The sequence below is a fragment of the Archocentrus centrarchus genome, chromosome 16, assembly GCF_007364275.1.
Source record: "Archocentrus centrarchus isolate MPI-CPG fArcCen1 chromosome 16, fArcCen1, whole genome shotgun sequence".
NCBI classification, from domain to species: domain Eukaryota; kingdom Metazoa; phylum Chordata; class Actinopteri; order Cichliformes; family Cichlidae; genus Archocentrus; species Archocentrus centrarchus.
Window position 1 is genome coordinate 25,809,424 of NC_044361.1, and position 12,290 is coordinate 25,821,713.

The 12,290-nt window shown below is 40.5% G+C and overlaps 1 protein-coding gene across 1 annotated transcript in view; it reads left to right on the forward strand.

Moving 5' to 3' along the window:
- grin2db (glutamate receptor, ionotropic, N-methyl D-aspartate 2D, b) overlaps window positions 1-12,290 on the forward strand; it is a gene marked incomplete at its 3' end in the record, with an annotated part of 48,287 nt that overhangs the window by 24,741 nt on the left and 11,256 nt on the right. The window contains exons 7-12 of the mRNA XM_030748939.1: window positions 6,528-6,733; window positions 7,315-7,483; window positions 8,936-9,089; window positions 9,574-9,699; window positions 10,612-10,841; window positions 11,196-11,356. Coding sequence (XP_030604799.1) covers window positions 6,528-6,733; window positions 7,315-7,483; window positions 8,936-9,089; window positions 9,574-9,699; window positions 10,612-10,841; window positions 11,196-11,356 — 1,046 coding nt within the window. The remainder of the gene's footprint in view (window positions 1-6,527; window positions 6,734-7,314; window positions 7,484-8,935; window positions 9,090-9,573; window positions 9,700-10,611; window positions 10,842-11,195; window positions 11,357-12,290) is intronic.

The following is a 12,290-nucleotide window of genomic DNA, read 5'->3' on the forward strand; positions in this document are numbered from 1 at the left end:
GATCATTAAGACCAACGTTTCAGTGATATGTTAATTACATCTCAAAATTTTCACTCCTCAGCGTTCGCCTAGATGAAACAGCTTTGTCTTTTATCTTCAGCTTAAGCAGAAATCCAGCTGTATACTGAGCTTTGTGAACAAACAAAGCTCAGTATACAGTGTGTGTGACTTTTGTCTGCTGATGGCCTGAAAAAAAGGAAACTATATTTTAAGTTAAGGTTTTCTACCCAACAAAAAAAAAAAACAAAAGTTTTTTTTTTTTTTTTTTTTTTTTTTTTGCTCAACCTCCAAAACTTGAGAGTACTTCAGAGCGGTGGACAAACTTTTCAAGTCAAACAGAGCAGGTGGGTGGGTGCGCACAGCTAGAGTTGTGTGCCTAACATGAGTGCATTTAAAATGTCCCCACTCTACAGATACTAGAATAGAAGAAATTGACTCTTTAGAGCAATTCTAATAGTGTGTATATATATATATATATATATATATATATATATATATATATATATATATATATATATATTAGTTAAATAGTTATAGTTAAATGTGTGCACCTACTTCATTCTTTGTCCATTCGCAGAAAGCAATTTCTTGGTGTTGTTGAGATCAATAGTTGCTGATTTGGTCTTTGATTGTTTCTTTTCTAAAAAAAAAATGAAGATCAGACTGAAACAGCACTGAAGATTTCTGGGCGTCACCAGCATCTGATTGTAGACTCACCATTGTTTTATGCGTGTGCGCATCTACCGAGCGCCTGTATGCCTGGCGTGTTATGCATATGCTATAAAACAGCATTTGTTCAGGAATCCTTAATACGAAGCCTTGTCACCTGTTGGGGATGTTTTCCCTTTAATGCGCTGGGATTTTCCCCTCGTCAGTGTCAGGAGAGAGCGATGCTCATTTTCTCATCCACACACCTGCCTCGCTTTTTCCACACTGCACATGCATAAAGACATAAAAATCTCAGAACATAAATTCTGCAACTGCGCATAATCACAAATTCTGCACAAATACAAACAGCAACGCGCAAACATAAGCTCACACACAAGCACAAATACACACATCGGTGGTTCTCAGCCTCCTGCTGGTTTTAACAGCCCACCAGAGTCCAGTCTCAGCATGTCGTAACATGCTGACTCCTGCCATATCCCTCAAATCCCTTTCAATTAGAAACTCCTGCGCTGGTCCTTCGACTTTGTGCGAACCCAGGGTACGAAACCCGCCCACACACACACACACACACACACACACACACACATACACACACGCACTCAGAGCTTACATACAGACATCTATGTGTGTGCGCACAAATGAGGGCGCATACATTATGCTTACAGTCTTCTCGCACAAACCTTATTGCACACATACACTCTCAATAAGGATAAGACGCCTGCATCTGCCTATTATGCACATCCACGCTGTTGGCTCTCCCTGAATATTTAATGTTCTCTTTACAATGACTGCACCATTACAGAGAGCATGGGAGCACCCAGCTTAGCTCACTGAAACACTGCAGACTAGTACTGAAGTTTGTCCAGCTTTAGCACGGCTTGTTTCGCATATGAAGAAAGCACAGAGAGATGGATTACTAGAATGAACGTTTATTAATGACACTCAGAGCTGCTAAAAAATAAGGTTTGAGTTTAAAGTGGCTCCTAGTCCCCCAAACTTTTGAATATGTTGAGCAATTTTAATTTTTTTGCCGGTCTTTTTTGGACATTTGCGTTTGCACTTTTGTCTTTGTAGAGAGCGGCGTGTTCTCCCGTAAGCTTCGTCTGTTTTCTCTGTGTCTCCTGAGTGTGTTTTGATTGAATGTCTGCTGTGCAGCCTTGGTCAAAGTGCTGTCGAAATACAGTCATTGCTGCCACCGCCTCCTCTTCTAGCACTATACAGACAGGAAGGCTGCACAAAGCTGTCAAATTTTACAGTACTGGCCTGCTAAAGCACTCACATTCTCATTTCTTATCTTTTTTATATGTGTATCTGTGTGTGCGTGTGTTTTAACGGCATATCTTGTTTGTGCATGTGTTTACAGTTTCCATGTGCACTCTCTTTTATGTTGCCTCTTTTTCACTTGCCATGGCACTTAGATGTGACTTTTATCAGGTGATCATGCCGAGAATTGTCAAGAGAGGCTGCTAGAGGAAGTTTCACAAATATACTCGCAGTTCCTGGGTGTGGTTCAGCCTTATGCTGCTTAAGAAGTGCGAATATCCCAGGCGCCCAGGCGGAAGCATCCAACACATCCAGAAAGCATTCACAATGCTAAGAGAAGGAGAAAACAGTGATACCAATAAAAGGATGCTTGACAGACATTTTCAGGTCAATGGTGGACACATAACAATGTGGTCTCATAGCATCATGTATTGTTTCAGAATAACAATGAAATGTCAGCCTACCCATTGCAAAGTTGCCCCCCCCCCATGTTATAAATTAAACCAAGTCAAATTAAAGCATAACTTGTGATCCAGGTTATTGAATGTCCAAGATGTGAAGGCTGTGGATTTAAGCTCAGCCCTGTCTCAGTAAAGCCCTCCTTCAATCAAAAAATGAATGTCCCCTCTGATGAAAGTTTTTAACCTTATCCATATGGTGTTTTATTTTAATTTTTTTAATGTGGTGGAAGACAGGTCATGAGCGAAAAGAGCAGTCAGTGCTGAGGCTGAGCATTTTTTGCTTTTGAGCTGCAGAGATTCTGACAGCGAAGGTTTGACGCGCAACCCGACTAATGAAACTAGTCCCGTCAACTTGCCACATCGGGCTAACTTGTCAGAGCTGGCAATCGTGAGCAAAGTTTGTCTAACATCAGAAACACATTATTAACTGTTAAATGACACAGCAAAGTTGAAGGGTCGTGTTGTTTATGTGCGCTTTATTAAATTTCAGCTCAGTGTGTGTGTTTCTGCTGCTGTTTTGATGCTGATCTTCTGCTTCCTGCTTCAAGTGTATGCGTGTGTGTCACCTGTCCTCCTCTGCTCTGCTCCGTGTGTGACGCTGAAGCAGACACACAAGGAATGAAGCAGAGGACAGACAGGTGAAATAAGGATAGTGTTACTTAAGTTGTCAACAATTTAAGTGCATTAAAAGCTTCCCAAGAAGAGTTAATCCATCTAAATGCTTATTTGTGATTGCAAATTTGTTTAGTTTTAACAGTACGCCTAAGCGTCATCCAGTGTACTCCTGCAACTGTAGATTTTTTTTTAAATTTATTTTGCAAACCTTGGCATTTTCTCTCCTCTGAATCACAGAAACAACACCTTCTCTGTGCTCTGGACATCCTGATTTTAAAAATAAGCACATTTTACTCTACCGCCTAACAAAACATACACTTTGGGTGTGTAAACCATGATGTATTTAAGAAGAGAATTTGTAGACAGATGCAGAGGGAGAGTGGAGATGGTCTAAAGGCAGTTAGCTGAGGAATGAGGCAAATTAAATAAGTTAAAAGCACAGAGTTGCATCTAAGGCATTTTAAGACACAAAGGGTTTGTTTTCAGAGCAAAAAACATAGAAATTTGTCATTTTAATGAACAGGGGTGAGTTTTGGGGGATTTTAATCAGTGCCAGGAAAGGGACTTAAACTGCTTCATCCTACTCAGAACCATGTCAATACATTAATGTCTGATTTGACATAATGTAAATGATTAGTACAAACATATGTGAATAACAGCTGCCTCGTTTGCACATGCACAGACTGGCCACATAACAATGAATATTTAAGGCCTGGTTTTCTAAAACAGAGCGCATGAGCGCAGCATATTTAACAGTAAATGTGTTTATGGCCTTTCACAAAGTGCTACCTTTATGAAGCCTTTAAAATTCAGTTTTTATTGAGACTGTCAAAGAGATGTTTATTACGTCTGCACTCGTTTGGTGTCGATATTTTGTGTTGTTGCTGCATTGGATTGTTTATTTATTTTTATTTATGTAACGCAAAGGGTTTTAAAAAAAACATGCAGGCCCACAAAAACTACAAGTGCATTTAATGAGCATGTCTCTGGCAAAGGGCTTTCTAGGATTGTGTACATGCTCTGCATACACTTTAACTTTATACAAGCATGCATGCGGTGAGGTTCATAATTTGTTGGACAAAGACATGATTTTTGTACATCACCACAGTGGATTTTAAATCGAGTGATCAATATGTAACTGAAGAGCAGACTTTCAGCTTTAATGTAGGGGGTTTTACAAACATTTTGCATTACCTGATCAGGAATTACAGCCATTTCTATACACAGCTCCCCATCCTCAGACGCTCAAAATGAAACCTACATATTTTTAAATATAAGAATTGTTTTTAATACTTGGATTAAAAAAAAAGTATATGAGCGAAAATTATAGCGGTTGTACAAATTCTCACCATTTTTATTAAATATAAAACTCCATAATAAGTATTCATTTTTTTTTTTTTTAAGCATCAGCGGTGCCTTTAGACATTAACAAACTACACCCAATGGGACCTTGCTTCTCTGCCAAGGTCCCATTTAACAGTCGTAGGGGGAAAAAAATTAGAACTGAATAGACTACGGTTTAGCCAGCTCTTAGTTAGACTGTACCATCTGCTGCATCTATTGTTTCACATTAAATAAGAGTCTTAAGGCCCAGATTTACTAGGTGGGGCAAACTAGAGGAGGTCGCAGTGGCAAAAATGCCAAGATCAATGTGGAAAGATCTGATATTCTAGGAATGCGCTAATTTATGCACAACCAGTTCCTTTAAATAATAAGCAGCATTCTGCTAAAAGCAGCACCAATCAGCGGCTCAGAAAACCAGCAGACCCGCTAGAATAAGCGCATGTTTTACCAATGTAGCAGTTCAGATCACTGAGAGGCAGCCAAATGTGGATCGATATATTGTTGATATAAGGGCGAACGAAGTCTTCACTTCGAAATTGTTGGGGCTGTGTGTGGATAAATGTGTGTGATATATGGATAAATCTGACAGCTTAGAAGAAGCACAGGGTTTATCCAGAAGATGAGCCACCGTATAAACACTGAACTGTTGACCTGTCTGATGTGCAGAAGAATGCCGTCAGATTCTGAGCCATACTGAAGTTACTGTGCCACGTTTGTAACCACGCGCATCAATTTTCTTTCTTTTTTCTGCATGCTGTGTGAGGTTGCAGGTATTATTATTAATCTAGTAAAATTCAGAATGAATTAATCACTTAAACACCTCAGATCTGACTCCCATGAATTATTTTGACCGACATTTCAGTACGGTATTTAACAGATCCAAGAAAAGGAAAAAATAAAATAAGCGCTCTAAAATGTCGCTGTGTGTGTGCGCGCACCCTGCCGAGAAAACCGTTTCATTGTGGATTAATCTGTGTGTAGAAATGTGACCAAAATTTATTTTTTAAATAATGTAGTCCTCTTTAATTCAGTTTTTGACAAAATACCCAGAAAATTCAAAGCTCCTACGCTTTACAAAAATACGTTCTCTACAAATGTCCTCTGTAGTCTGTCCGGCCTAAACAAAACACAGTGTAGTGTAGAGTATCCAGTAGCAGCCTCCTTAACAATAAACCCAAACATCCTCTACATAACGCTCCACCCATACAACACAAACATATAAATTAATCACAAAGTCTTAAATTAGCATTAGACAAATATACATGATTGTATGTCATCCACAACAAAGAGGAGCAACTGGAAGTTAATAAACATTCAAGGTCTGGATGGTTTTCACACAGAATTGAATGAGTAGCAAAACGGGGAAACTCACTCTTGAATTTGTGAGAAAGGTACAGCTGCACTCTTGCAGACCCAGAAATCTAAACAATCCAACAGGGCACCCCCTTCCTTTTCTTTTACTTAGCCCTACATGAAATATCCAAGACACGTCCAACCAGAAATACACTGAATTTTTCATTCAGATCATGTATTCATGGACATATATCAATAAAAGTGACAGGAAAGGGAGAGTGTGACATAGGTCTTTGAAATATTTTGTTACTTGTTAAGGTTAATTCACATCTTCCAGCCAATCAGAATCCAGACTTTTTAATGGCTAGGGCTTAATATGGGATAACTCATGAATGAACTGCCTCCTTACACCTCTTGCTTCTCTGCCAAGGTCACACACTTTTATCAGCCTTTCAACCAGATGCCCAGATAAAAGATTAAAATCAACCCTTCCTTCCAACTTTCTAGCAGATCGGTGAAAAAAGACAACCACAAAAATGGACCTGCAGAAAGCCTTAAAGATAGAAATGGTCTGAGCCAAAATATCTTCTTAGAATATTTACTTAGATTAGTAAATATTCTGTTTCCAAAAATGATTACAAATGATTACAAAAACCTTTGTTTTAATAATTTAAAATATTAGTCCAAGTAAGAAAATTGATCTTTTACTACAATACTTTTCATCAAGTCTTGAGACAGTGAATGTGACTTGCATATGCTTTTTAAATGTTTTTTTATTATACAGTATGGGAAAGATTACATGCTTATTTATCATTATAACTAGAGGTATCATGCACTAGAGTATTCCTCTTTCTCTAATGTTTCTCTTGTCTGTTCCCCTAGGTAGGCTGGTGGGAGAATGGTGTGCTGAGGCTACGGTACCCAGCCTGGTCCCGCTACGGGCCATTCCTTAAACCACCTGATGATGCCCAGCACCTGCGTGTTGTCACACTGGAAGAAAGGCCATTTGTCATTGTAGAGCTTGCAGACCCTGCATCTGGAACCTGCATCCGTGACTCAGTTCCCTGCAGACGACCCCTTAATGCCAGGTTTGAAAGCCTTGAAAGAAAGAAGGAGAAATGTAAAAGAAATAATTCAGCTTTGGTCTTTTATTATGACTTTTTTCCATACTTTAATTTTTTTGCATTTTTATTTTAAAGATGGTGGCACTGTGAGAAAAGAAATAATAGAGGCTAATCTAATAGAAGGGAGTACTAGGCTCTGTACTTTATTTACCCGTGCTTGGAATGGAGTTCCTAAGCTCTCATGATGCCATCCAATTGAGGTGACATCAGTCACCTATCAAAACTGTGGTCTCTTCACTCCCTGGCCATAATCAATAACAGACTGCTCTCCAGAGGATCAGTGGAATGACTCAGGGGTCTGGAATCAGATATGACCACAGTGGAGCTTTATGGTTCATCAGCTTCTGAAGGGATGACAGCACCTATCCTGCACAGGTCGATCAAACCTGTCAACAAGTGCTTGGCCACAGTACTCCATCTTTGTGACCATTTCCAACTGTCTTCCTTTCCTTTCCTTTCCTTTCCTTTCCTTTCCTTTCCCTACACTTTGATTCTTTTTTTCCTACTTACTAATTTTTACTCTCTATGTTGTGTCTCTTTCATAGCGCCATCCATGAGGGTGTGGCTCCCATGAAGCAGTGCTGCAAGGGTTTCTGCATTGACATCCTCAAGAGATTAGCCAAAATTGTCGGCTTCACCTATGATCTTTACTTAGTGACCAATGGGAAACATGGGAAGAAAATTGATGGGGTTTGGAACGGCATGATTGGAGAGGCAAGTCTTTGTTTGTGAGTTTAAGTCTGTGCGTGTCTGTAAGCCCTTGGAAGCTCATGGTTCTGCCTGTCTGCCTTTGTGAGCAATGTGTTCTCAGTGTCTGTCCCGTATCACTTGTGCATGTGTGAAAAGGGTGTGTGTGTGTGTGTGTGTGTGTGTGTGTATGGTTGTGCCTCTGCATATTTGAGTTGAGGTTTCAGCCAACGAGTAGCATTCCTCAGTGTGTGGTCTTGCGTCCTGGGTGACCAGTTAAACGCTAAGTGTCACATCAATCGCTGTGAGAGTTATGGCCACTTAACCACTGCTAGCAATCAGACAGCTGTCATTTATTACACACTGCAGCAAGCGTGCGCGCGCGCACACACACACACACACACACACACACACACACACACACACACACACACACACACACACACACACACACACACACACACACACACACTTACTGTATTAGAGAGAAAATATCTCACAGTTAAACAAATTAGAAGGACAAGCATAATGTCTAACACATGCGGTGAGCACACTCTCCTACAAATGCATCCCGACAGTGTGTTATCTGCAGAGACACATCCTTAGTCACAACCACATAGGAGCACACACACAAACACACTGTCAGACGCTCCCTAGCTGGTACTCCTTGATGTTTTCTTGGTAATATAGTTCATGATCCACCATCAAGTAAAGATACAGAGATGCTGGCGCGAAAATGGAACAAAAAAAGCAGGCACAGAGAGACAGAAAAGCACGCACACATCCTCACACACCAACTGAGATCGATACGGGAGCTGCTGTTTCATTGAAGCGCCCTGCTGTTTCTATCTTTGTCCCAGAGGGAACTTGCCAAACGCCAGTTGTCACAGGTTCCAAAACAGTTCCACTGCGCTCTCCTGCTCTATCATTTATAGCTTGAGCCGGGGCCAGAGCTGTCTGTCGAATCTATTTTCACATGCAAAAGGGCAAGCGAATTTTGTTTTCTCAAACTAATGTCTGTCTTTTGATCAGATGTTCCAAAGCCTGCCATTCTTTGATCAGGTAATCCAGAGACTTGGCAAAGTTGAGAGGAGGGTGCTTTGCTTTCCACTCCGCTTCATTTTTCTGCTGATTTGCTCTGAAGAGCGAATGTGCCATGTCTAATGTAGATTAACATTTCACTTGTACAATCAGCAGACACAGCGGTTTTCAGGTTTTGCTAGATAGTGGCAGGGTTGAGAAGGGTCCTAGCTCATTTTGTATGCTAAAGGGATGCTGAAGAGACACGTGTTCAGTATTTGTACAAGACTGAATTTCTCATGCGGGCAAATTTAATGATGTGCAAAGGGTCAAGGTGTGAATTGTCAGCATCTCACCTGGAAACCTTCAGGACTGTACAAGATTGGCTTTGTCTAGCTGTAACAACTACATGATTTGCTCATAATTACAGTCAATTTATTTCTTATCACTGATCTTTAGGTGGTGTACAAGCGGGCGGATATGGCCATTGGCTCGCTGACTATCAATGAGGAGAGGTCGGAAGTTGTGGATTTCTCTGTGCCCTTTGTGGAGACGGGGATCAGTGTCATGGTCTCCCGTAGCAATGGAACTGTATCGCCATCAGCTTTCTTAGGTAAGAGGCTGTGTTTGTGGGCGGCGTGTAGCTGATGTACAGAATCTGATCTAATTGTGGAGTGCTGAGTTTGCATAAAACACCCCAGCCTTTGGTTGCTGGTCTTTACATCAAGATTAGCCGTTAGTTTTTCTTAGGTTCACATCTTCTTAACTTTTACTTTCACTCCGTCAGCAGACTCAAGGCTCCAGCGGGAGAACAGTGTTATGGGCCTATAGACTGCACTGAGATTATTGTTAAAAAAAAGAAGAAGAAGAGAAAAACTGAAATAGTGTTTATGGGCTTTTGGAGAACATATTTGCTCCAGTGGTTTTTATTTCTCTACATATAGAATCTCCATTATGGGCTAGAATTATGAAACATTCTTGTTTCTTTTACTGGTAATGACAGTTACAGTAATTTAATAATGCAACAAGAGTACAAAAAAAGTGCATGTGTTACGTGCTCGTTTAAGTCATCTGTTTTGTTTTGTTTTTTTCCACAGAGCCCTACAGTCCTGCGGTGTGGGTGATGATGTTTGTCATGTGCCTGACCGTCGTGGCTGTGACTGTCTTTATTTTTGAGTTCTTCAGCCCCGTAGGCTACAACCGCAGTCTCCAGACTGGCAAGAGTGAGTGATGAGTCTAAGCTGTCTGTGTTTCTCAGTGTGATGAATGCGTCTGCGTGCAGTCCATCACTGTTGCTAAATGGATCAAATGAACAAACATTAAACACACTCCTTCAAAATTGGTTTGAAAAAAAAAAAAAACTAAGTCAAGCATCTGATTGTTTTTTTTTTTTGTTGTTGTTTTGTTTTTTATTTTGCTGTGTTGTTAGTTAGGTGTTACTTAAAAAAAAAAGAAAAATTGATGTGCATTTTAAATCTGCTTCTATGGATCTTTAGCTGTGAGTGTGGCAAAGAGGAAATTATACCTACAGTGTGCTGAACTCCTTCCAAGTATTCTCAATACTGAAGAAGCCATTTATTATTCAGCAGCATAGTTTGTACGCCTGTGATATTCAGCATGCCTGATGCCTTAGTCCAATACCCAGCCTGACTCGCCTCTTTTACTGCATGATTGCTGTGTTCTACATAAATTTACTCTTCTGTCATCCTTCTATATATATATCCCTCTTATTGACTCTCGCCTCTCTTCTTCCTTTCTCCTTTACACCTGCTGTGTAAAGGCAGGAGTGTTTGAGTCCTCTGAATAGTGTTTTTGCACCAGGTGGTTTCATCATTTGTAAGATTGTGTAGCAGATGAATTGATATCTGCCATCCTTGTAATGTATAGGCGCCACCTTATGAGGTTTGTTGTGAAAAAAAAAAAATCTGCAAGGTTTCTTTTTTCATGTGCTCTGATCTCTGAGAAGTTTAATTTGAGTTAGCTGCTGCATTTACAGATGCCAGTGAGTACACTGTCGTACGGAGTACTGCCTGGATTGCTTCTTAGAAAAATGTAGCATTACAACTGCTCGTTTTAAACTGTAAAGTCTTTATTTGCTTCTTATGCTCTTTTTCCCCTCTATTTTTTCTGGATAGAGGCTGGAGGGTCTACTTTCACTATAGGAAAGTCTGTCTGGCTTTTGTGGGCCATTGTCTTTAACAACTCTGTGCCAGTGGAGAACCCAAGAGGAACCACAAGCAAGATCATGGTGCTGATTTGGGCCTTCTTTGCAGTAATATTTCTGGCCTCCTACACTGCTAACCTGGCTGCTTTCATGATCCAGGAGGAGTACATTGACACAGTGTCAGGCCTCTCGGACAAGAAGGTACTTCGTGGCTTGAATACTGATTAAGCAGAAAAAGCAGAAGGAGAATTAAAGTCTTAGAGTGAGCTAAATCCCATGCATTTGAATGTTAAATTGATTAAAGCACAGGAATTTAGAAATGAATAAAATCTCATTTAACAGAACTCAATTACCACAGTTCTTGAATACTTAAAAGACAGTCCTAAATACTAATTTAAGTCCACAGACTGGTCTTTTTTCAAAGATTTGACTGTGAATGCAGTGTTGTAAGTTAGTCTGGAGAGTGGACAGAAATAGGTCAGACAGATTGGTGCACAGCCTGGTGTGTCTCATGCCCCTTCCGTCTCCCTCCCTCGTCTCCCTTTGCTCTGCTAGTTTCAGCATCCCGAGGAGCAGTACCCACCTCTGAAGTTTGGCACAGTGCCCAACGGGAGCACAGAAAAAAACATCCGCTCCAACTACCCAGACATGCACCAGTACATGGGCAAATACAACCAGAAAGGAGTGGAGGACGCCATACTGAACCTCAAGACCGGGTCTGTTCGCCACAACATGAACCTTTACGTTCGTCTTTCTCCACACCTTGCTCTTAACTTTCATTCAAGCGTCCATCCACCCATAATTGCTTATCTAAACAGGGTCGCAGGGACTTTGGGCCAAAGAAGTGGTACAGTCTAGTCAGGTTACCAGTCCATCAAATGGTTAACAGAGAAAGACACATCCACACCTGCAGCCAATTAAGAATCACTAACGTGCATGTCTTTAGACTGTGGAAAGAAACAGAGCATCTGGAGAAAACCCACATATGTGGAGGCTCCCCACTCAACAAGCTGGCTGGCACCCAGAGCCTTCTTTCTGTGAAGTGACAGCTACTGGGCCACCATGCCACTCAGTATGCAAATGTACTTGTTAACTTGCAAACAGTTTTTTTTTTTTTTTTTAAATCTAAAATGCCCTCAAATTTAACATAAAATCTTTTTTGCTCTTAAAGACTTTAAGGCCACTACAGAATAACCAAGATGATCACGTGTCAGTTTAAGTGTACAGTGGTGTGAACAATTATTATTACAATTATTTGCCTCCTTCCTGATTTCTTAGTTTTTGCATATTTGTCACCCTTACATGTTTCAGATCCTCACAACTTAACTGTTAATTGTGATTAACCACATTTTTTGGGGAACCTAAGTTCAGCTTCACTAGCCATACCGGGGCTTGATTACTGCCAGACCTGCTGAATCAAAAACATCATTTAAATAGAACCTCTTTGACAAAGTGAAGGAGGCTAAAAGACCTCAAAAAAAGCAACACATCATGCTTTGATCTAAAGAAACTCAAGAACAGATGAGAAACAAAGTCATTGACATCTATTAGTCTAGAACGGGTTACAAAGCCATTTCTAAGGCTTTGGGACTACAGTGACCCACGATGAGAGCCATTATCCTCAAATGGAGAAAACTTGGAACAGTGGCG